A 25,438-nucleotide genomic window follows, 5' to 3' on the forward strand; every position below is an offset into this window, starting at 1 on the left:
AGACAGAATGGTACCAAATTAACCCATCCTCAGGTGCAGTAGGAGCCCTGAGAGTGAAGGGAGGTTGCCAAATTGGGGGAAAAACTTCCTTCTCCGTTACTCGGGAGCTGGAAGAGGAAACGGGGATTGCTCACATCAGTCACCTCCATGAGGCTGGGACTCTGAAAAAGCCCTCCGTCCCCAGGAAGCCCCTCAAGCCAAGGCAGCAGCCCCTCTCCTGCCTCCAGAGACGCCTCCGCGCGCAGCCCCGCTCCCCCTGCCCGCAGCCGCAGCTCACTCGGGGCTGCGTCTCCCACCGGCGCGGCTCCGGGCGGGCAGGGGGTCCGGCCAGGACACCGCAGCCGGGGCTTTCCGGGCCGGACGGGGAGGAGGAGGGACGGCTTAACAGGACGGGGACGATTGCCGGAGTCCGCATTCGCCCGGCGGCGAGGGGAGAGCGGAGCAGGGAGCGGCGGGGATGGAGCCGGCGTCTTTACCTCGTCCTAGAGGGTCACCGGCCCTATTCCTCCCCCCGGCCCGGACTTCATTTATAAATAGCTTGAGCCGATTAGCCGGGCCCGGAGGAAAGGGGTGAAGACATTGAGCAAAGGAAACTTACATCCTCTGCGGCCATAGGTAGGACATCCTCGGAGTCGAGCACCTCGATTTCTTCCGCTTCTGAGCCGGCAGCCACAGCAGGGGAAGAGCTGGCGTGAGGTTCCGGCAGCCTGTCTCCCATGCTTGGAAACGGTCCCCCTCCAGCCCCCGCCTCCCCCCTTCTCCCCAGATCCTTAAAGAAATTAAACCTAGCCGCCGCTTGGCAAACTTTCAAGCGCAGCCGAGCCTGCCTTCATGACTCCCGCAGCCGGGAGGGGAGGAAATCCTCCATCCAGGGAACATCCAATTAGAGCGGGCAGGCGGCATCCCGGCTCCGGACGGGGCAGGTGGTGACCCCTCCCCGCGCCGACTTGGCCGGCTCGCCTCCTCCCGCCCCCGCGGCCGGGCGCCGTCCCCAGCCCCGGGCACAGCCCCGGGCACGGCCCCGCGGAGGGACCGGGGGGAGCCGCGCGGCCCCGGGGGCTTTGGGAGGCAGAGCCCAGGAGCGCAGAGCGCGGCGGAGGACGCGGGCGGGGCGGCGGCGGCGAGGAGGAGAGGTACGGGGAGCACCGCGGGGAGCCCCTGCCGGTCCCGTTCCCAGATGCCGGCCGGGCGGCTCCGTGCGCCCTTGGTCTCGCTGAGCAACTGCGGGCAGGCGGCGAGGCGTACGGGGTTACCGCGGCTTTTTAAACCTAACTTATGCTGCCCGGGGATGCTCGCGATTCGGGCTCGGTGCGGCTTTTTTAATCCTTCACCGTAATTATTTGTCCCTATACGTTAAGATGGGCGTCTTAATCATCTGGAGCCTGGATTAGGAACTTGAGGAATGCCCTGACGGAAGGCAGAAATACAGCAGTTTTAGCTTCTTCCAATCAAGTACGGGAATAGCAGGTTGGCGGGGGCAGGGCGGCAGGGCTGGGCTGATGCTGCCGCTGCTTTGCGCTGTGCTGGCAGGCAGAGGAGCACGGAGCCGGGGGGAGAGGATCCAGAGCCTCAGGCCAACACTGTAACACAGGAGTTCTAACACCAGGTCACATAGACCTCAACCACAAGGACAGAACCAAGCGAGAATTCCTTCTTTTCCTTACAGATTTGCTTAGAAGGCAGCCAGCAACAAGAAAAGCTAAATAATAATAACAAATGAACGCAGACAGAATACCTCTGGAGCTGCAATAGGATCTTCCATCCAGCAGCAGCGCACAGCAGAGATTCCCTCTTCCGTCCACAGCTGCCAAAAGCTCCATGCTGTGTATCACTTTTGATCTAGGTCAAATTAGTCCCACTCTGTGATGGGAAACCCAGCAGGCCTGGGTGCTTAGCTGTGAGCCACGGCACCCAAACCACACAGCAGGGAGGAGCACAACCCTGTTGAAGGCAAAGGCCCAGCTGGGCTGATGCTGCTGGGCAGCTGTCCAGAGCCCCTCCAGTCTGCTCCTCCAAAATGTAAGGGCAGGCCACCAAACCCAGCACTTGAGAAACACTAGCCCACTTTACTCGTAAAACACCATCCCTGCCAAAATATTCCAGGCCGTGAACAGCTATTATAAAGACAATCTCTTTTTGATTAAAAACTTAAACCTCATCAAAACTTCAAAACAGATGGATGGGAAAAAAATATACTATGCCAGCAGAAAGAAGCAGCAATCATTTAAAGATGTCTTTAGGGAGGAAGGAGGAGAGTTTTAGAAGTAAAGAGAATAAATGAGATGTATTTCAGGGGTAACAGGTTCCACACAGCTGGGGACCGCCATGTCAAGAGCTCTGAATTCCAGGAGCTAGCAGGAAAACACTAACCATGAGATCTAACAGAAATGCAGTAAACAACAGGGAGAGCTGCAAAAGCCTTACCTTAACACCAAATCCCCATTAAACTGGGAAACTGCTTCAAAATTATAAGTTCATTTTTCTTCTGTAAGGAATGTTTCCACTAGCACCAATGAATGCTTTGGGTTTTTTTGTTTGTTTTTTTTTTTTTTCTTCCCCAGGGAAATATCTCTGCACATTGCACATATGAGCTAGTGCTGCGCTATAATTGTCACAGAAAGGAAATTAACAGTATTCTAATGAGGAGTTTTGTTACAGACAAATGATCGTCTTCCAAGTCTGTGAGAGCCTCTTAATTTAGACTGTCATTTCTCCCCACTGCATACCCTGGTGATTCTACCTTGGAAAACAGTAATTGCTAGAGACACCAGGGAGCTGTGGGCCAACACAGATGCAAACACTGAAGGGTTACAGAAGGAATTCAGAGAAACGAAGCTTGAGATAATAAACCCCAGTACATTATCACATTCAGTTATATGGGCAATCCTTGATACGCCTAATACTGCAAACAAAATGTAGATACAGGTCCTTCCTGCATGGGAAGTGGCTAAAAAGGTCAACTAATGAATATGCAATGTGAAAGCCCTCAAAGGGACAAGCCAACATCTGTCAGCCAAGCCTCCCAAAACAAATCAAAACAGTTGGTTCATGGGTCCTTTTTCCACCCAAAGAAGCCCCAAAGGGCTTTTACAAAGCTGCACAGCTCACACAGTTGAAACCAAATGGAGGAATCTATGCAGCTTGGTGACTGCATTGGAGCTCAGAGACCTAAACCTGGAAGGCTACTTCTGAGGCAAAATGCACTATTTAGGATCAGAAGCTAAAAGCACTGCACCCTAGCAAGAAGCTAGATAGCACATACAAAGTTACAACTGGATCAAGCCAGTCAGATTAACCCATTCAGACTCATGAAGATATTTAAGGACCGCAGGCTGTATGAACTGGTGGTTGCTGTGCCCAAAAGGTAACAGGGACAAAGGGTGCTTTGAGTGAGGACATCAGCCTCACATTTTAGGGTTAATGTGAATCAGACCATATGACCTGATTATAGCATCTGCCTCATTCATGAATGCTTTCCCTCCTGAAGAAACAGGGAGAAAAACGAGCTCCAGTCCCTTCTATCAGATGCCTCCCTTGGTGTTTAAGATATCTTTGCACCTTTTCAACTATTACCTGATGGGATCACAACACACATAGATGGGTTCATTCCAAATTAAAACCATTGTTTGAAATGAGACCAATCAGTAACTCAGGGTTAATTTTCACCATAAAATCAAGCCATGCTTACAATTAATCCAGAACTGGCAAGCTTTCAGGCAGGAGGCCGAAGTTGAGGGGTGAAGGATGGTCTCCAAGGATGATGAACCAAGATCGTTGTTCTCACAGTGCCTTTGCACCAAGGCCAGACAATTCACATAGCAAGTTGAACAGGAAGTGGAGATGGAGTTTGTTTTAAGGGGAAAAAATAATTAGAAAACATTAGAAAACATTGACAGAATGAGAGAAAAGAAAACTGATAAGGAAAAAACACTGCTAAGAGAGTGTGAGTGAAAAGAGGAGCGAATGGGCTGCTGCTCTTCCTCCCAACCAACCAGCGTTGAACAGCAGCAGTTCGACTTTTAAGACTTTCTTTATGTACTCAATGAGTGGAACACTTTCACATCAGTGACTATAATTCTCAAGGGCTGCAGGAGGTTGCGGCTTGTGAGCACTGTAACTCTTAACTAGGTGCCATAATTACAGAGCATTTCAGAGCCACTCAGTGTCCGCTACAGCAGCGCAGCCCTTGTGGGCTTCGGGAAATGGCTGCAAGAGGCGTGAGGGGAATTCACTCCAGTGAGCAGAAATGCATCAGTGTTACTGAGCACGGCAGAGGCTCTGGGATCTGAACATAAAACTGATCAGGAGCGGATGGCACACTGTGTGTGATGCACATTATACACGTGCTGGGTGCCACAGAAGGTGTCAGAGAGCCTCTTGTGCAGCTCACAACGGCCAGAAATCTTCATGAGGTTCTCTGCCCTGACCGAAGGGTTCAGCAGCCACGGGACACCTCCAGCCTTGCAATGACACATCCTCGTTGCTTCGCTGCCCAGCTGTTGCAAACGAAGCGTGCCCAGAAAGATACAAATGGCGCACACAGGTCTGTCTTCGGTCCCTCTTTACTTCTGCGGGCAGCTCAGAATGTTCCCGAAGCTCTGCCAGGAGCAAGCAGGATCTTCTGCAACGCCTGCACCTTCCGTGTGAGCCAGGACCTGCGCGGGGCTGAGCTCAGCTCCGAGACGTTCGCTGCTCGGCGGTGCGAGCGGCACCAACGCTCGGGCTCACTTAAAATAACGGGATTTTTAACAATTCCCTCAGGATAGCGCCTTAAAGACGTGTTTGTGAGCTTCCGTTCTGACACCACCAGCCTCCTTCCTGGAGAATTTCGGGAATCACAGCGTGACGTAAAACAGCTGCGGACGCTGCCGCTGTGTCACAGATCGCCTCAGCGCTTTTCCTCAGGAGCGGCTGAGATCCCGCCGTGATCCGCACCCTCCCGCTGCTCCGCGAGGCTCACTCAGTCGGCAGAGCCGTGCCGCAACGGCGCGGGTCCATGGCGCCCCCTGGCGGCCGCAGTGCCGCTCTGCCGCCGCTCCGAACAAACGCCTCGAGTACGCAGCGCGGAGTTTTATAGGCGTCGCTTTTCAGGGCGGAGAGGAAAAAAGGGATGAAGACCAACACAGTACACAGTTATTTTATTGAAATAGTTGAAAAGGCCAGCAATGGAAAAATAAGTTTGTCATGAGGGCGGAATTAATATTTACTTGATTGTTAGAAAAGCAGTGTCTACAGGTAACTCTAGCCAGGTACAGAATGCACTGTGAACCATGCAACTAAGAGACTACAGCAGATAGGCACTGTGTACTATTTCAGTTCTATCTTATGCACAGCTGTTGTCAGGTACAACTGACACCCGTGAGAAACTGAACAGCAGCACTTCTTGAGTTATTAACATTTATAATGTACAAATGTTCTCATCTGATTGGTAAGGGATATAAAACACAGCGTAGTGGAAAATGAGTAACAGCTGCACACAGCGTGTGAAGTTGGTCTGGCAGTCATTGAAGTTTTCATTTTTCCTTTTAAAAGAAATACTTGAGTGCTAAGCATGGCGCTGGTCATACAACATACAAAACCAAAGGCCAGGACTTCTTCTGGAAATACATTACGGGGGGAAGGTTGGCTGTTAGAAAGAAATTCACAATTTCTGGTTGAGTTTGGAGTCCAAAACGATGCAGTCACTTCAAATGAAAGTGAAATAAATAAGCAATCCTTCAGGAAGTACGATCCTCGAGTTGAACCTACTCTATGGAAAATGAAGTTCAGCTATACAGCAGTATGTCACCGTGGTGAAAGACCTCAGAACAGCATTCTGAATAACTTCTTGGGAAGCAATGCCGTACTGCTCTCCTATGTACAGGTTATTTACAACAAATTCCCTTTTGGCCTCACCCGTCAAGCCACTGGAGCTGGCTGCTTAGAAGTGATTCTTCTCCCCCCCCCCCCCCACGCATTTTGCAATACTGCAGTTAGAACTATAATTTAAAATAATCTTATGCATGAATTACAAATATTAATAAAGTAACTCTGCATATATAAATATTTCTAGCGGAATTTAAAGCATTCAGAATGTACATAAAAGTTTATTTCCATTTGGTAGGGCCAGATGTGCTTCTTCTCAGATCATCGCTGCTTTATTAATGCTTTGTACATAGCGAAACCCAGAAATGCAAAGACAGTAGCACCAAAACTTGCTCGGAGCCAAAACGTGGAGCTCTTGAGGTCCGCTTGTGTCACGTGCCTGGAATTTAACACAAAAAAACCCACGAATTATTTGCAGGACAAGAACATCGGACAAGCTGTGCTAAGCAACTCTGCTTTTGGAAATTCATCACTACACTTGTCACAGGCAAGGAGCTTACACTTCTGCCCTGTGTATACTTTAGCAGTCATTTTGTTTCTCTTTTAAAGCTTAGGGTTTGATCTGCAGCCATGATCACACCAGTAGACTCACTAAAGCCAGGGCTCACACAGCTGAGGGTGGATACAGGAAACCATTAATCAGCAGTGAGTATGGGGAAGGCAGCCATCCGAGAGTACCAACTAACACTCAGCAAATAAAAATAGTCAGCAAATAAATAATAATCCATAATGAGAACAAAGTCCATCGCTGCAAAACAGAACTTTACTCAAATTTGAGTTTGCAGATTTTTTGCTTCTCCTTGCAAAACTTTCCAGTCCTGTTCAATATCTACTTATGTTACTCCCCCCCAAAACAAGTTTGCTGACAAGTAGCAAGTAATATTTTTCCAAAAGCTCGAACCAAAAAAACTGACAGTTTGTAAATCCCTTTCTTCCCAAACAATCACAAGAATGGCAATAGAAACAGTCATCCAATACCAAGCTGAAAGCTAAGAGATTGTGCTGGTGAAACAGGCAGTGACAATGGAGTCAACAAAAAAGGGCAAAATCCAACAGCAGTATGAAGTGACCAGATGACACAAAAAGCCACACTTTGCATGACAGCAAACAGCCAATGGCCCAAGTCTCCAAATGCTGCGGAGTTTGTGAGCATGCTCAGTTAAACACTGCTAGGCATCCTCAAAGTAGTCTCAAGTATGACAGCTTACCATAAAGCAGGAACTACCATTTAAGTTATCATAAAGTTATCATAATGCAAAGCATAAGAAGTTCCTAAATAACAGTAAAGAGGTTTGTTTGTTTTTAAGATAGAAAATAACTTCACTAGCCTATGTGTTTTAGCCTGCTTTTATCATCACAGGTTACTCAGTGAAAACTGGAGGAATATTAAGTCCAAGGAGCATACAGGATTGTGCAGGGATCCTAAGCACACACAGTGCACAAGAAAGTTGATGTAGTGTGAACTGCAGAGCTGTCATTTAGAAGCTGTTTAGTAAAGCAGGAATTGTACTTACTACCAAAATACGCAAAAACAGTTCAGGATATTACTTAGTAGACATTTGCAGAAGCAATATAAGCCATACAGGTAATCCGTGTACTGTAATAACACAAGCTAAAGAACAGGCACAAATTCTCTGGTGCATTAACAGCAAAACAGTAGTTGGCTAAAAGTTACTGATCTTGGTTAAGAATATCTTGCTGGGTTACGGAACAGATCAGATTCATGAATTCCTACAAGCATTAGTTCTACAGCTGCTTTTGACAAACTCTCTGCAAACTACACGTCAAGTAGATTGCTGAGGGAAAGAAAGGGAAAAGGCAATGGCAAGGTCACCTCAGTTTGGCTGCTGTTACCTGTCTTCAAGCAAACGTGGACCAAGAGATGACTCCATGAAGATGGAATCTTCTACAAAGCTGACGGCGTGCACCTGATGCATAATACTGCTCTCCTCGTCTGCTAACAGCATGGCACCCAACTCATCTATGTGGGCTCTTAACCTTTTTACACACATGCACAGTTTGCAGTTCACAGTATGGCTCAACATTAGTAAGTATCTCAAATAAGAGCAAATGTCAAAGCCCAAAGAATTTATCGTTTTTACCCATCTAACTTCTGATTCTTGTGCAGCTGTTAAAAACTTACTGCTTAGGAGAGAACAGAAATAAATAAGTGGAGTTTGTATTTTTGAGGAGCAAGTTAAATGTATGATTTTCTGTAACAAAACGCTATTGCTTTAAGGACAAGGAAAACTGTTTAAGAGACCAAATCTCTTCCTCCTCCATCCCCAAAGCATCAACTTCCACACACCCACAAGATACGCATGAACTAGAGCTCCTGTGCTCTATGGAATGACTCTTAACACATCAGCCCTACAACTGACATGGTCTCATTACTGTTGATAATTCATATCAAGACTGTATTTTGTCACTACCAACAGCTTTGGCATCTGTTCTTTTTTTTTTTTTTTTTTTTTTTTTTTTAAGTAAAAGACTATAAAACTCAATTTGTAATTTATAAAAACTTATGTGAAATAAGTCATTTGCATGTTACAGGATGTTAATAGGTTACATGACAAGCTCAGAATATTTGTGTAACAACCCCCAAGACCAATTTGGTTAATTCAAAAGCCCAACTGTTTTATAAAAACATCCCCATGAAAGTGCACATCACTGTTTGAATTGCACTTGAATGCTTTTGCATTGCCCTGTAAAGTACTCTCACATCCAGATTTTCTGATTCCCATCTTTAATTTGTTTTTACTTGTGCACATGTCCATGTTTAATGGTATGCAAGAAACTTGCTGAGTATATTTCATCCTTTCAGAAACAATTAATGTATTATCAGTCGTCATAAAATCCTCTTCTGAAAGGAGAGTAAATTGACCCTGATCCCTTTTCCAAGTCACAGATTCTTTCATTTAAAGAAAGAAACTAAATCAAGACAGGGATTTGCTTTATTACCTCATAGAAAACAACAGTTTGAGCCCTCTGAACATCTCAGTCCAAATGCTGAAGGTCCAAATATACTAAAATTCAGTGCTTTACCCCTTCAAAAATAAATCCAATTTTTCTTACTTAAGTGTTCCTGCGAATAAATTCCATTTTTGCAACATCAATCCCTAATACTGATCAACTTACATTAAGAAAAGAAATCTGAAATAATTAAAAAAGACTGATGTTTGTTTTGGGCACAGGTTCTCTGCTTTGAATGTATCTGTAATGCTACCTCTTCAGTAAATACTATTCACATTTTATTTCAGTAGTTGTGTTTGTGGAAATAATTTTCACCAGTGGTAGAAGTTACTGCTGCCTTGCTAATAAGAGACACCTGATACTTTCACTAACTCAAAACTAGAAAACTTATCCTCCCCAGGAGAAAAAATAAATACATGTGAATGTGTAGTAGTTAGGACTCCATAATCTATGTTGTATTCGAAATTCTTGATGATTAAATACAAATTAGCTTTCAAACTTTTAAAGCAGACTGGTGTATGTACTTCATCACATAAATATTTCTATATTTAAAGGGAGTCTAAATGTGGAGCCTATGCCTCTGTCAGAAAATTCAGATTTTAATGCACATTTTGGAAAAAGATGACATTTTCACTCAGCCCTCTGGAAGGGGTTAAGTAATTATCACTTGTTGAATGGTATCTTGGAGATCCGTACAGTCCTTCTTTCAAGAGGCTTTAATAACTCACAAGCAGTCTGCAGCATGCACTTATCAAGCAGTTAACTGAGCATGCTTATCATGGTTACACACAGAAAACCAGCGAGTTCTGGGCCAATACCAACACTTTTCCCCACGTCAGCAGAAGAATCCCAAGTCTGGGGAGGTTTAATCTTAACTATTTAAATTCAAAAACATTTCCATACGAGCTACAAATGCATTTTAAAAGCACAGTGGTGAGGCCAACATACAAGTCACATGGCTAGTCACACCAGAATTATAAGCAAGTTAATGCAGTCAGCAAGTAGCAGCAGCCTGCTCTGACAGAATGTAGGTTCTAAGTATAAAATATAAGCAACTGAGCTCCAAAAACATTACACAACATATACAAGCTGCTGCAGCTTCCCTTCAGGCATTTATTTTCCTACAAACCAATGCCAGCAGTTAGTTTTCCCCATGCATTAGTTATGTAAAAGGTGAGAAGTGCCAAGCACATCATATACAAAACCTAAAAAGAATGTAAAATGTCAATTTAATATGTCCTGTTTGGAAAGAAGCAGAGGACACAGCTTTGCAAAACTGAGTATGGCGAACTAAACAGCTGAGAGAAGGAAGAATAGAGGTGAGAAAATATTGTTATATTCTCCTAATTGCAGGGACACCCAAGTAAAGGGACAGATGTCTGCAACCAGGTTGAGTGGTGATACGTTCCTACCGTTTTGAACCAATTATCTGCTTATAGTATGCATAGTGAAAAATAAAACCTGGATTAATTCTTACAGCTTCCCCACTATTATAAGGAAATGGGACTATTGCTTTGCGTTTACTTTCACAGAAAGAAGGTTTTTATAGAAATCTTGTAATTATACTTTTATATGGAAGTAGAACATTGCTTTCATTTCACAGTATTTAAAAACTTTAAAAGGAAGAAAATAAAATGGTCTGAGAAGTCTCCCTCACTGAACAACACAATTATCACGTGTAACAATTATTTTGAAATGAAGTCAGCAGAGAAGCATCACTGATACACAAGCAAAATGCAGCAAATAAGGACTTCAAACCAAGAAAGCAGAAAAACCCCACACAGAATCCATGCTCTGGCGTTAGGGAATGGAAAAAAGAAGCAAAAAAAAAAAAAAAAAAAGAAGCTGATAATTAAAGAAGGGGTCAGAAGGACATACACAGAAGCCTTGCTTTTAAAAAGAGATAAAACAAGGTAGGAAGAAAAGATTAAGTGCCAGCCAGCCAAATACAAATGAACACCTAGAGGAAAGAACAAATTAAAAATACAAAAATACTGCAGCAGTCACAAGTCTCATGCACACATGTACAGCACTTTGAATGCAGTGCTTTCTTCCTCAGAGAACCAATGAAGTGTGATCCTGGGTAGTTCAAACCAACAATCCTGTTTCAGCAGAGCAAGCATCTCCAAACTGAACATCCACATTTGTTCAACTTGCCTACAAAGCCTCAGGAGAATCTTGGAAGTTTGTCCATAGAAGAGAAACTAAAGGTGGGCATGAATAGCTTTTTCAGCTGCATTCATTCTTCTTCTAACTGGGAATGTTCTAATGTACTACTACTATTTTTGCCTTGGGAACAGTGTTTAAGCACTACTTAGCAACAATACAAGGAGTCTAATTGTAAAGATTTCACATTATCTCCTTATACTTTCTAGAGCCTCAGAATAGGAGGAGGTCAGAATAACTTTTGAGGAGCCTCTTTTGCCCATTTTTATCTAACCTTGGCTGAATTTCCTGACCTAATGGTAAGCATCTGTAAGAGCAAAGTTTAAAAAGTCATATAAATTAGCTACATCAGATAATCCTGCTTGATTCAAATGCTTTTTCTAGTGAAAAATCATTAAAATGCTTCTAAAAAGCTAACATTTCTAAAGAAGAAAACTACCTTAACTCTCCCAGGTTTACAGTTAGATGTAAACAACAAGGAATGACCTCTATCTCAGCTCCTGCATTCTTTCCTATACATACAGTTGTTCACATAGTGAATTGAATAACCTGCCACAATGTCCTCCATAAGAGAGAAATCCTGATCAGGTAACTAGGAAGCAAGTAGAAAAGACAAAACATTAGCCTGGTGGAAAACAAACCTCAGCAACTAACACAATGACTGTAGACAAAGATTCTGAGAAATAATCCTCCTTTCTGTAGGATCAGTGCAGAAAGCAGTGAGGAATTCTCTTCACCTTGAATTACACACTTCTAGCTGGTAGTAGATTCATATATTTATTCCATACTATTTAGTGACAAAGTGAGGAAAAACAGCATCCCAGGGCTTCTCAAACAAATGTTTCAGTGCCTCCCAGCCTCAGAGGAACAAAGTACAATGCCTAATGTAGAGCTCAAAAAAACAAACAACACAAGCACAGCCCCACACAAGAGAGAAACATGCCTCAATAGTTAATGTAGCAATCCATAACCATTCAGAAAAACAAGGATGAGACACACAGGTAGCTTCAGCCTCCATTATGAGGACTTAGGATTTCCTAGCAGTAACTGCTGAATGAAGTTTTACACCGTTAATTTGCAAAGAGATTTATTTTGCAAGGGATCTTTGTCTAAGGGCAGAGCTGTACCCTAAGCTGTAGAGATGCAATATGAACAGTTTCACTTATATTCATCGTATTTTCCTCAGCTAATGAAATTTTCCCTCTTCTCTAAATTCTCCCTCTGTGGTTACACCATGTATCTCAGACTAAAGCAGTATTTCACAAAGGTACTCATACTGTAAATGGGCACACTGTTAGGCCTACTATGTACATGTAATTTGCATTCAAAAGGAAACACCCACTTTTATTTGGAACATCTACATCTAAAACCAGTAATGAGAAGTAATATGGACCAGATCTACTGAGAATACATCAGCATGTTTTAAGCAAGGCCTTCACACAAACATGTTTATCACAATCTGTGACTCCAGCGAACACAAAAATTGTTTGGTTTGAACTCCCATTTGCTGGGTCAAGGTGACAAGTGCTGAGCTGTTAGTAAATCACGTGTCAAAAGCAAGGTGTTTTATAAGTGTGCAGAACACGCAAGACATGATACAGCACTGTTTTCAATGCTGAAAACCAGTTCTTTTTACCCATTGCTTTTTCCAAAATATCTGCAAATGGAAATGGTTAACTGTTTGCCATTTCTTACATATTGCATTTTATTCAGAGGAATTGGATGTTCAAAGCTCCAGATTTTTACATAACTTACCCACTCTATGTAAACCAGACATAACATACACACAGAAATTCTATCAGCTCCCAAAATAGCAAACTAGCAATTATAAGCGTGTCATATGTTATACAGAGTTGCTAAAGTCAAGCTGTGCCTTTTCCTACACTATTATTTAAATGAAAATAATTTTATAATTGATAAGAGGCACTAACTCAGATCAATACTAAACAAACCTATAAAGCCTCACGTGAGACACGTTACATAGATGTATATGCATTACTTGTTGTCCATTACTAGCTCCCTGAAAAGCACAGTTCCAATTCCTCCACTGCATTTTTGTAATCAGAGTGCCTGAGTTGACCACCAAGTTGGTAATACTTCATAGAAATCATTGGGCTGAGCTCAAAAGAACCAAAAGCACCCTTAAGTTAATTAGATCAAAGCTTGACAATTTTATGACAGTTACTAAAATAGTACCTGCCTATTCAGTGGATATGGAGTGAGAAATCTGTAGTACAGGTTACCAACTGCTTTTTTTTAAAAAAAAAAAAAAAAGAAAGAAAGAAAGAAAAACCTTTTATTTTAAGAGCACACCTGGTACCTAATAAATAAAGTTAAGGACCTGTTAAGAACTGCAGTGAAGAGTTTGTTCTTTACAGATTGCAGCAAGTCTGAGTTGAGGAAGTTCTGACAGATGCAAAATGTACACCTGTTGCAGGCGCACATACAGCGTAACCGGGCATGGCTGCGAAAACACACAGAAGGACAGGAGTTGAAATCTTGCTCACATAATCAGGTGCACATTAGGACTGTGCCACAACCAAGAGAGATTTAGGAATAAAAGGTACATTTGAATGAGTAAGGAGAGGAGAAAAAAAATACACTGGGGAAGCAAGGGTAACACTACAGCTGTGCAGAATTTTAGGGCTAGATGTTCTACATCTTGTACGTTTTAGCATTACCACCATCCATAGCTCTTAGTAGAAAGCACAAATATGAATGAAAGCATTTGCTGAATTTATTTACGTTTGTAAGGAAAACATCTAAAGGCTGAGTACCTCTGCACAGCAATAGATAACACCCCTTTTTCAAAGGAAAGTAAGCCACATTTTCTATCGGTTTGAAAGCACACTTTACAGAGTGACAGTAACCTCTCCTTTTCCCACCCTAACAAACACACATGCTTAAGAACTAAGGGAGAAGCAGGAATATTGATACAACATTTGGTCGGTGCTACGCTTTTTGTGGTTTCCAGTACTCCAGCATAACAAAATAAGAGAACAAAAACTAAATAAAAACTTTACAAATCCAATTAGATTTGCTTTCAAATATATAACTTTAAAAAATCCTAGATTTTGGGTGAAAGTGACATTAGTTCTGTTTAATTTAAAGCAAATGTCAGCTGTCATACTAGACTCCATCTGCTGTAATATTTATTTAGCTCATCACTGTATTAAAAGTTCCACCCACCAAAAAAAGAGATGCAAACTAAGCTTAGCAACAGTGAGATACGCCATGAAAAAGAACGCAAGCTTAAAAATATTGTATCTGAAACCTAAAAGGTATTTATACAGAAGTTTTATTAAAAAAGAAATATCTAAGATCTGTCAGATTCAGAAGCAAACAATAAGCACTCTCAAAACAAAAAGCTTCAAGAACTGCTTTGGGGGAAAATGTTATTGTTTAGAGTGTCATTAATTGTAATCAACTGTGAAGTTGAACTATTTGCAAAAGTGACAGTACAACTTGCATACAATTATCTTAAAAATATCAAGATATGAAGTGATGCCTTCACAACAGAACTCTACACATTAATTGAACAGATATACCTAAAAGGCAACACGAGCTGAATAAATTAGTGTAGTGTTTAAAAACAGCTTACACAATACTGTTTCATCTGTTGGATTGATACCAACTTTCTCCATCTGAAACCATTGGAAGGTAAACACAAGTTGCTTCTGTCTCTCTCTGTTGCTAAACCTCAGTGAGGCAGTTCCATCCTCATGGTTAACAGTGGCATGCAGTGCTACAGTGCGTGGTTCATGCAGTATGAAAAACACAATGGTTGGAGTACTTACGGATACATTGCCATAGTTGTCAGTTTAACAAAGATATCCTTACTCGGCATATCAACAGTATTACAGGTAAAGGCTTGAGGTGGAGGCATTTTGTGTTTTTTGCAGAATTCAGCAGGAGAAATACTATATTCCTGTCTAACTTCATGCAAGTCAGACTTTGCAGCTACCACTAAGCACGGTATTCTGCTATCCATGAAGTGTTGCTGCAAATTTAAAGAAAAAGTGAAAGAAACATCATATGGTATGTACAATCTGGAAAAGCCTAGATGTTACTGGTTGTAGCATATTAATTTATGTGCACTGCACTGAAGTCAGGCTCTTCTAGAAGCAGAGTATTTTAAATAGGTCTTACTTTTATATGAATAGCAAAATGACATTTTTAGTGCATCAGCCATATATAACCAGTACTCATAAATAAAAGGATTTTTAATCACTGGAACTTGATGTATGGGCCAGTAATTGAGAGTTTATATATATATATGTAAAAGAAAATATATATGTGTGTATGTGTGTGGCACACACACTGACAAAATGTGTGTATATATATACACACACACACACATTTTCTTTTACATATACATTAAAAAAAATACACAAACCTTAAAAATCCTGGCACAGTACTCAAAGGACTTAGGGTTACTGACATCATATACCAGGCAGACAACATCGCATATGGTCTCAGCATCAGTCAAAAAATCTGAGTCACTGACATCATGTAGCTGGAAAAACAGACCATGGGAAAGGGAGAAAAGCTTTGTTATTACGCACTTAAAGGAATTTTATAACTTTATTTTTCTTGTTACACCTCATTGTTATGCATCCTTAGAACTAATGGACTGACAATAGGCAGAATTAATGAAAAACAAGTAAGAGAAATTAATCAACACAGCCAACATATGTGAATTGTTAACATTTGCAGGTGATCACAGCCTCAACAGGAAAAGTTACATTTACTTCTAAACACACACCAAAAAAAAGGCATTCATTCTATAGAGGAAAATCACAGAGCAGAGGACTGGGAGCTGGGAAGCCAACGGAAGATATTATATCATAAAGGAAAATTACAGTGGAGTAAGCCATTAAAGAAAGTATTTCAGCCACTGAAGATCAACTATGGCCATTCTAATCAACCCACCTGACAGATCTGTACTTTCTAAACAGGTAGGATGGCTTAATGAAGCATTGACACTTAGAAAGAAGAGACATTAAGACAGAAATTCCTTCTATTTGTCTGCAGAAGGCTTTTTAATAGTTCACTGAATTTTAAGGTTAACTAGTCTCATGTATGCAATAACGAAGCAATCTTACCAGCAAGTATTTTTCTTGTCCATACACATAGACTGTGTTTATGGCATAGTAAGATTTGTGTTCTGCACGTATTTGTCTTTGTCTCTAAAAATACAGAATTTCATGTTAGATCACAGCAACTTTCGCCTTCCAAATAGATTTGAACAGCTTTACAGTTGAACAGCTAACAGTTTTACTCCATTTATTAATGAATGAAAATTATGGTCACCTGTGGTTTATTTTTTGCAAGTACATGCATAGCTGTAATCCAAAATATATAAGTAAATATCCAATATCCATTTCTCTATTTGCTACTCTTAACAAAAATAAAAATTCAATCTCCAAATTCAGTAGCAATGAGTACAATTCTAATGTTGACTGAATTCTGCTGTCTAAAGTAAAGTCAAAAACATTTGCATATGAGTATAAGCAAGAGCCTTCTTACCATTAGATTTCTTCCAAGAAGAGCCTGAAGAACTCCACTTTTCCCACAGCCTTTCATTCCAACCACATTGCATCGGAAAACATTTCTCTGAGTCTGTTTTTTCTGGAGATCTATCTTTTTATCTCTTGTTACTTTTGGAAGAAAAAAACCAAATATTTTTCAAAAAATGCATATTAATGCATATATAAACACATTAACTAATTGTCCGTTTACATCACATTATTATTACACACAAAATATTATTTCTCAAAAATATTAAATCAAGAGTTTGACCTTTGCAGAAATTAAAAGAGTGGAGGAAGACAGATACTTATTTAAGAAATTGATTCTTGGGCAGATTTCTTAAGTTTAAATTCCTAAATTGAAATGAATCTATTTATTTTTAATTACCTGTAATTGCTGATGCTTGAGATTCTTGTTCTGCAAGTATTGAGTAGCCTAAATAACCGAGGTACTCCAGGCAACGCTGTACATCTAAGTATGTGGTCAGTCTAGCAGAGGGGACAAAAAGGAGTTTCAAAATTGTTAGATTCCATGAAACCAATTCTATCAACTACTGAAACAACCTTATCATACCCAAGTTCTCAACCACCAAAATGCAGTGGAGCACACTTACGTCCACTGAGAGAGAAACCCCTGGTAGGTAATCCATCCCCTTTCATTTGTACAAACAGTGTTGTTAACATCAGGCCCCCATGGCATATAAGGGAAGACTTTGAACAAATCTTTTAGTTCATCAGTAGACAAAGCACAATCTCTATCCTGAAAACAAGAACATGATGTCAGAAATAAATAAATAAATCACACCTATTCTGAAGTGACACATTTTTGCTCTACAGTTGCAAAGTTCAATAAATAGTCTACCAAAAAAAAAAAAAACACCAAAACAATGGAGCTTTTTCTCTCTCAATGTCTGCTATTTTTTTTTTTATTTAAAACAAGACTACATGTAAGAGCAAGTTAAAAAACAAAACAAAGCACAACTATAGTCTGTTATTTGAGTTGAGGGTAATGGTTGTACCAACAGTTTTTACTACATGACTTAACCCATAGACAGTTTCTGAATGAAATGACGAAAACATTCTCTTAGCAAAACTGCTAGCAAAGTAAGTATACACACACTCAAATTAGAAGCTTACCAAATCATGCTTATCAAAAATGCTTTGAAGAAACAAGTATGCATGATGATTTAATTCTGTTGTGCAGTCTGGAGGAATTTTTAGCCTATTTACCAAAAAGAAAAACAAGAAGTGTGAAGTAAGTCTGCAAAATACAGGATGCTGTAATTCAAAACAACAAATTTCACAATTGCAGCATTTGGCATTTGACCTTTGCGTTCAGTTTTCATAATCTCCAAAGAGATCAAAGGTCCATACTTCTTTGGGGGAATGCTATAAGTACGTATAAGTGGCTGTATTTATATTACACTATGTTCAGTGTTGATTGGGGAGGAGGCTGCTGTTAAGAAAACAAAGATAGCAGTATGCAATTTGGCACTCTAAGACAGGAGCTCTTCCTCTGTAACTTTCATACATAGATTTTAGCTGATAGGTCATAAAGTAAGAAGGATCATTAATGTAACAATAAGCTTCAAATAAACACACTACAACCCACTAAGCAGCATAAATTAAATGTGCATAAGCTAAAGAAAGCTCAAATAGGTGATACTTACAAAGGAAACAAGTACTCTGGTGTAAGCTCTAAGTCATCATCATATCCAAAGCGACGCAGAACAGTCCACGTTGTTTCATGCCTTCCTCGCTGAATGAAAAGTGTGTGTAGAAAAAGAAAACCTAAAATCAAATGACAAAAATCTTAAGGCACTTCATCTGCTCTAGGTAGTTTTATAGTAACAGACTGAAAGCAAGGAATACACACCTGACTTTAAACCAAACGTGTAATATTACATATGATCTGTTACGGATTGTGGGCTCAAATCACTTTATTTTTAAAAGTATTTTTCAAACAACTTTTTACTTAAAATAATACCTAGTTTCCTGTTGCTGTTTGCCCTTTTAGTACCAGCATTTTAGAATAACTCAGCTGTATAAGAATAAAAACAATGCTATTTTCAATAGTTCAAAACAGTAACACACTTAGCAGGAAGCTTGGAGAGCAGCTTCATGGAAGAGTGTCTTTAATTTTCCTACACACACAAAAAAATGAGTAGGATTTTGGCTTTGCACTTTCCAGAGCTTAACGAACACTGAGATTTCACTGCTTAGCAAGGCTATGCCTTAGGATTCCCTCTCTTTACAATTTCTCACCAGTTCTATCACACGTAAGCTCCGCAAGCAAAGGGGACAAAACGATGTTCAGAAAACATTTTTTCTCCTTTCATTTCTGCCATATGCTCTGAGCAAATCTGTAAAACGGAGTGTTTAAAATTCTGACAGAAACCACACCTTGCTGACAAGCACTGCAACCAGTAAGCCTGGAGAAAAGCTGCAAAATTATCCAGGAGAATATCTCCTTTGAATCACTGTAGTCATTTGGGAGTTTGGATTCTGAACTTCCTTAACAAGAACAAACCATATTTTTATCCACGTCCATAATTCCAGAGTTTAATCACTTTTTGATACCATATATTACTCTCAGCCCTTTTCTAAAAGAATCAAAGATCACATTCCCAAAGACTTGCTTGGTTTTTGTTTTGTTTGTTTTTTGTTTTTATTTTTACATTAGATGACCATCAACTTTACCAGCAGACACTTGCCCAGAGCTAAGTAAGGCTTACCTTTTAAGGTTAATCCATTATCAGCAACTCCATCGCTTACGTTTTTCCTAACTACATTCTTTACATCTTCCAAAGCTTGAGGAGCCAATGGTGTATTAAAACAAATTCTCTAACAAAAACCAAAAGAACACGTTAGGACCAACCATGGCTACTAAGTCGGTCAAACATCACGTCCAGTGTAAAATGCAGCCTAAAAAGTTTTGATAAGCTAGGATAGGGCAACCCAACCCTTAGTGAAAATAAAGGAAAAGAAACACTTTACATTTGTTTTTAAATACAAGCACATTTAAATAGTTGTGGGTTGTCTGTTTTTTTTTTGGGGGGGGAGGTGTTGTTTTTTTTTTGTTTGTTTGTTTGCATTTTGCATTTTGCTATAGAATTAAAGCTTGAACTATGGTTAGAAATAAAATCAAGACTATTTCAATTTTCATAAATATGCTCTTTTATGCCAGACCTGAGACTTCTAATTTTCAGGTTTGATTTCCTTGTGGTTCACTTTACTACTGTTCCCTGAAAAATGAGTATTTGGTTTTCTAGCATTATTGGAGTTCAATCATTAAACACAATGAAAAGAGAAGCAAAACAGTCACCTGAAAGAAGTTGAGCTCTGCATCATTGAGAGTACCATCGTTATCCTGATCAGAAATTCTAAATATGCGAGTGAGTGCTTTAATACAGGCAGGTTTCATCTAAGGAATAAAACAAAGTTCAGTATATAAAAAGTACACTGAATGACACCAGGCAGCTTAAATATATTAAAATAAATGCTAGCCTTCATTTTACTTTTTTTTTTCTTTTTTTTTCCAATTAGACATACACACACACAGACACAAAAGTAAGAGGAAACAAAACTGTGACCTAAAAAATTAATATGCAAAAATTTAAAGCAGTCATTGCACAATAAATGTCTTTATATTCAATTACTCAAGCTGAAGGTGGCAACAGTTAATTTAAAAATACATATCAGTTCTTTAAGTTCAGTTATACTGCTACAGAAAGCTGTAAAAATGGTGGATTTTCTTTCTTTTTTTCCCAAAAAGAAAATAAAACCCACTTTTTTTTTTTTGGTGCATAGAAAGGCCTGGCTATCCCAGTGCCCTGCAAAAACAAATAGCTCTAGAACTACGGTCTACTCTTTCTAATTAAGCAAAATATCTATATTCATCATTTCAGCTAAGACTTCAGAAAGCTTCAGTCAACAAACACTGCAGATCTTGAGAGTTTATTAATCTACCAGGCAAAGCATTGATCATATGGACTACCACTAACTATGACAAAAGAACTGCTGGGATACCTTCCACGTGAAGGAAAACAGACAGTGGTAATTCTCTCCCAGCAACTAGTGTGATGATGGACTCTTCTCTTCATAGAGATTGGTTTTCAAAAACCAAAAATATTTCAGCACAACAATTTTATCACATTACTAACACATACAGATGATTCTGATGGAAGAAATCAAAAGAGAGTTATTCTCTCATCCTCAACAAAGAATTTATGACTGAGACAACTTTCCTACTGCCTAGGAATGCAAGAGGGTGGGGATTAAGTTTGTAGTTTATTTATAATTGATCATGAAATTAATGTGTTAAAAAAAAATAACAATACAAACAAAAAACAGCCATACTCCTCCCTAATATGCTAACTACCTACAGTATTTTCAAACAGCCACATCCCTTTTGCCAAAGCCTCACAACATACTCAGAAACCTTCCTTCCCTTAAATCAGGGTAAGACTGAAGCACATTCCCTGAAACAAATGGAATTATTGTGTAACAAAGGTTTAAAGGAGAAATGAACTGAATGCATGATTTTTTTTTCAGCATTACTTTTGACTCAAAGCCAAAAACTTATCCTATAACCAAAGCTTACCATATTACTGATCAGCTCAGATGGAAAACAAAAACCTGTCCTCTTTGTTTTAAAGAAAGAAGGAGGATGGAATTAACACAACACAAAGCAGTAACCAGGTTCTGGAATCCAACATCTCACATTTGGGGGAGGACAAGCAAGAGAAAGGGAAGAGAAAACACAAAAAAACTTCAAAATTCACTGAGAAGAACAAAACAGTCAACTTTTTTCCCCTCCATTACTTATTTTTAAAATTATGTATAAATACCTCCTTCTCCTCTGGGCAATAAAGAGGACCTGTAGGATGCAGAACAGCTTTCTGCGCATAATAGAATAGTTCAGATATATTCTTCAAGTTTTTAGCTGAACACTGAAAGAGAAATTCTTAAGATTTATTTGATAGTTTTTGACTATGCGATCTATGTTGAAGTCTACGTAAGAATCATGCTTTTAAAGTTCTGGCCTCCTCTTGTAGGTACACTGCAGTTTTCAAAAACCACCACCCAGCCCCTGTATATGTTCAGTAATTAATAATGAGCATGTCATTTCAGTTAAAAGAAAAGTTGTATCCACTTAATATTAAAAAAAAAAAACCAAACATATCCTAGATCTCCATTCCATTTTAATACTTTGCAAATATGTTGCTGGGTTAACACTATTCTAAAAAAACTTTCTTAAGGAAAAGATTTGAAAAAGCTCTAAATATTAGAACATTTTGCCAAAAACATTTAATTACTCAAAAGCACAATCTTTTTCTCAAAAAAAAAAAAAAAAAAGCATACAAACTCACTGTGAGAATAATTATTCTATTTGAAATAAGTATTTATTTTGACCAACAACAACAAAATCACTATTTCTATTAAAATGCTACCATATATGTTTGGCAAGAAGGTATTTTTTGGTACTCATTCTAATATAGGATTACATACCTCTACACATGTTTCTATCTCTGTATATTGATTCATAATGGGAAGAATAGTTTCCATACTGCTGTACTCCACTAGATCAGACTTGTTTCCAACTAATATAAGAGGCAGCCTGAAAAGGAATTTAAAAAAAAAAAAAAAAAAAAAAAAAGGATTAAGAGATTTAAAAACAGAGAGATAGAAATATCTATCTTAATTTAACATTCTACTTCCCACCAGAAGCCATTATATTACTTTCATGATGTAACTAAGTAGCACTGATAGCCAGTAGGCAAAATGAGATGACAGCAGTAAATTAATCTGAAATACAATCAAACAGAAACATACTGATTGCTGTTACTTCAAAAAAACCCCACACTGTTAAACACAAGCCATGTTATAAAAAACAGCATCAGTAGAAAACATTTACAGACCATGCATTCAAAACAAGTTACATCACTGCAAACATAAGACACACCTGGTAAAAGCTGCCAATGCAATTCAAAATAAATAGCTGTGCTGAAATGTACAACAGACCTACATACTTTAAACCCCTTGTTGCTTGAACTTCTTACATCAACTTTTAAGTTTAGAATTTGATTTTCTTAATTAACATCCTCAACACTGTCCACTGATACCCATCGATGTGAAGCCTAATTCACACTTCTTATCTTTATTTATGCACCTGCTATCTTTATCTGTCCTTTCATTGATGAGAGGAATCCATCGACTTGTTACCTGAAGTGGGGTTAAAAAAAGAAAAACACAAAAAATACAGATTTAAATTTCACTGGACTGAGCTGTGTACAAACTTGACTATAAATGCTACTCCTTTCCAAGGAGTCACATATTTAGCCACAAAAAAAGAAAAAAAAGAAATAAAAATTGGAGTTGTTTAACGAGCAATTTTTAAGATGACTGAAAGGACTGAAAACCCACATACTGAAATGGGCCAGAAGCAAACGAATGCAGAAGTGTATTTTATTAACAACCTGACCTCTTAGGCATTTTAAATGCCTAACACAGTTTTCACCATGCCCAAAATTTAACACTCCTATCAACCAATAATTAGATAAAATGTGTTAGCATACCTTATCAATGGAATTCTTGTTGTTAACAGCATATACTATACAAATCACATTCGCCTAAAATGAAGAAAACATATGGAAATTCACTGTTAAGAATTTTTGGAGAAACAAAGATTAAAAACATGACAAAGAAAAAGAGCACTTCAAAAACTGTATCTCTGACTTGCTTAAGGAATTTATGGCCCAAACAATAGTTGAAAACTTTTAAAGTAAAAGAAACAAAAGGAAAAAAAAAAAGACAACTTGTGAATTCCTTGGACTTGTGATTAAGAGCTATTTCAGTTCTGACCTGCCACTTGGGAGTACAAAGCTTCAGCTCAATTCACCAAAACAGCAGTTGTACCCACTCTTCTCACTTGGAGCAAAGGTTACTACAGCTCAGGGCTCCAAACAATAATAAATGAAATGCCAAGAAATAGCAAGAGAATTTTTCTAACAGGAGAAAAATTAAATGAAAAATATTCCTTTGAGAGCAGATTTTTTTTTTACTAAACATTAAAATACACTCACCTGTGAGATTTCATGATACAGTTGTTCATCATTTTGCTCTGCTTCTGCAATTCAACACAACAAGACGATCATTAATAAGTTTTGCCAAGAAAACTGAAAACATTAAGAAACTAATATATTTCACAATGCTCATACGACAGTCTTGCTATTTAAATGGCTTTTTACAAAATGCACTTAAGAATTGATTCTACCATAACAATAATGAAAAAGATCCACTAACTCATGAAGCAGAAATGGCCTGTCGCACAAGAGGCTTCTCAGCAGGCACTTTAAAGAGGAATCCTGACATTTGAAGACAGGTTTCTCTGGGATGAGTCAGTTTGCATCCCCTACGTTCAACAGCACCACCTTTGTTACCTCTACCATAACATACAACACATTAATTTTATTGTGGAGCCAATTAATATTTTCACTAAGAGCAAGCAGGGCAAGCCATCATCATCTGATGTACTTTTATCTCATCAGCTGCTATTTTAATCTAGCCTTTTCCTACACTTAAACTTTCCTATTACTGGTCCCATAGCAGTACGACTGCTGACAGGCCAATGAGGTCAATAAACAATTCCATGCCAACTCCAACTGTATCGCATGGTTTTTACCTGAATAATCCACTATGTGGGTTGGCACTCTTTCAGGGGTGACATCAGCTGGAATGGTGATTTCTTCAGCACGTGGTGGAACCTTGGGTTGCAAAGAAACAGCAAGAAAAAGCCTTTAAAAAATAATCACTGAAAACTTAAGATTGCTAAGACAGTGGAATACAACCATACTCCTGACAATTAGTCATCTTTAACTCTAAGATTCTATTTGTAGTTCAAGCACGTGGATTTTTGTGATGTTTGAAACTCAGTGCTCCTTCCTTGCTCCTTCACGGTCTGCTTACTGGATAAGGCAGATGTTGCGTTTTAAGTAAGAGATACTTTTCTCTCAACAGAAAAACCTAACTAAACTATACAGAAGAAAGTTGAGAAGAGAATGGAGGGCTATAACACAATTACAAACAGCCTGTCAAAGAATGGCTCCCTAAACATTAACAGAAATAGAGCTCTTTTTTACCTGCAAGCTTGGGAACTACATTCAACTATGTAAACAATCTGATCTTGACTCATGAACTGTGGTAACGTAATAATTTGCATTAAACACACTGCATAGTTTCAAAGAACAGCACATGATGTCTATTTTAAGACTTGTGATCAGAAGAAATAAACATTCAAGTTTATATGTAAAAAGCTCAACCATTCACAGCAGTTGCAGTTCTCTTCGTGGTATGAAGAGAACTACGTGCTGATTTTTTTTAAGTAATAAAATCTAGAAGTAGTTTGACTTTTATTTTGGAAGGAAGTTTTCTGTTTTTTTTTTTTTTTGTTTGTTTGTTTGTTTTTGTTTTTGTTTTTTTTTCCACTCCACCGAAGCTGGGAAAACATTCTTCAAAAATAGAAACAAATGCAATACGTTGTGTAGTTACAAAAAAAAGGCTAAGCGTAAGTGATACACCAACTTTTTACTTCCTCATTCTCATTCATTCTTCTATTCACTTATTCTTCATTTTAAATACAACAAACCAAACCAGGACATGCCACAAGTTATGGCCAAATTCAACTGCTGATGAAAACCAACATTTCTCAGATATTAAAAAACCTTAATTTGGCATTTGAAAGCAACTTAGATCAAATTTAATTTCCTTATCATCACAAAGAGATGCATTTAAACCAACCTACATCACTTTTCAGAAGTCACTACTGAAGTTTCAGACTTTTTTGTTGTACAGAGAGCATTGTTTTAAAGCAGAGCCATTATCTTGCTCTCTGAAAAAAGTAG

The 25,438-nt window shown here is 39.1% G+C and overlaps 2 protein-coding genes and 1 long non-coding RNA gene across 9 annotated transcripts in view; 1 reads left to right on the plus strand and 2 right to left on the minus strand.

Moving 5' to 3' along the window:
* RHBDL3 (rhomboid like 3) overlaps window positions 1-1,755 on the minus strand; it is a 49,158-nt gene extending 47,403 nt beyond the window's left edge. The window contains exon 1 of one of the 4 annotated variants that reach the window (XM_085239885.1): window positions 1,736-1,755. Coding sequence is in view for 3 of the 4 variants with exons in the window: in XM_085239886.1 (XP_085096012.1) it covers window positions 599-718 (120 nt within the window). In the remaining variant the exon portion in view is untranslated. Of the gene's footprint in view, window positions 1-598; window positions 994-1,735 lie in introns of those variants that run through there. The other 3 variants (XM_085239886.1, XM_085239881.1, XM_085239882.1) reach the window with 3 other exon arrangements.
* Window positions 1-10,682, plus strand: LOC146543088 (uncharacterized). Its single transcript, XR_014887389.1, has 2 exons — window positions 1-1,133; window positions 1,667-10,682. It is a non-coding gene; the product is annotated as an uncharacterized LOC146543088 (long non-coding RNA).
* The window catches only part of RHOT1 (ras homolog family member T1), a 23,328-nt gene continuing 3,011 nt past the window's right edge, over window positions 5,122-25,438 (minus strand). For 2 of the 4 annotated variants that reach the window (XM_085239870.1, XM_085239869.1), the window contains exons 3-21: window positions 24,220-24,301; window positions 23,621-23,664; window positions 23,114-23,167; window positions 22,708-22,760; window positions 22,047-22,155; window positions 21,386-21,487; window positions 19,861-19,959; window positions 19,271-19,379; window positions 18,206-18,326; window positions 17,673-17,757; window positions 17,150-17,295; window positions 16,924-17,024; window positions 16,534-16,664; window positions 16,110-16,193; window positions 15,401-15,520; window positions 14,802-15,004; window positions 13,346-13,468; window positions 7,720-7,863; window positions 5,122-6,244 (exon numbers count right to left, since the gene is read on the minus strand). In XM_085239870.1, coding sequence (XP_085095996.1) covers window positions 6,127-6,244; window positions 7,720-7,863; window positions 13,346-13,468; window positions 14,802-15,004; window positions 15,401-15,520; window positions 16,110-16,193; window positions 16,534-16,664; window positions 16,924-17,024; window positions 17,150-17,295; window positions 17,673-17,757; window positions 18,206-18,326; window positions 19,271-19,379; window positions 19,861-19,959; window positions 21,386-21,487; window positions 22,047-22,155; window positions 22,708-22,760; window positions 23,114-23,167; window positions 23,621-23,664; window positions 24,220-24,301 — 2,028 coding nt within the window. In that variant the 3' untranslated portion in view covers window positions 5,122-6,126. The remainder of the gene's footprint in view (window positions 6,245-7,719; window positions 7,864-13,345; window positions 13,469-14,801; window positions 15,005-15,400; window positions 15,521-16,109; window positions 16,194-16,533; window positions 16,665-16,923; window positions 17,025-17,149; window positions 17,296-17,672; window positions 17,758-18,205; window positions 18,327-19,270; window positions 19,380-19,860; window positions 19,960-21,385; window positions 21,488-22,046; window positions 22,156-22,707; window positions 22,761-23,113; window positions 23,168-23,620; window positions 23,665-24,219; window positions 24,302-25,438) is intronic. The other 2 variants (XM_085239871.1, XM_085239872.1) reach the window with 2 other exon arrangements.

This window comes from Meleagris gallopavo, chromosome 20, assembly GCF_905368555.1.
Source record: "Meleagris gallopavo chromosome 20, MGAL_WU_HG_1.1, whole genome shotgun sequence".
Classification (NCBI taxonomy): Eukaryota; Metazoa; Chordata; class Aves; order Galliformes; family Phasianidae; genus Meleagris; species Meleagris gallopavo.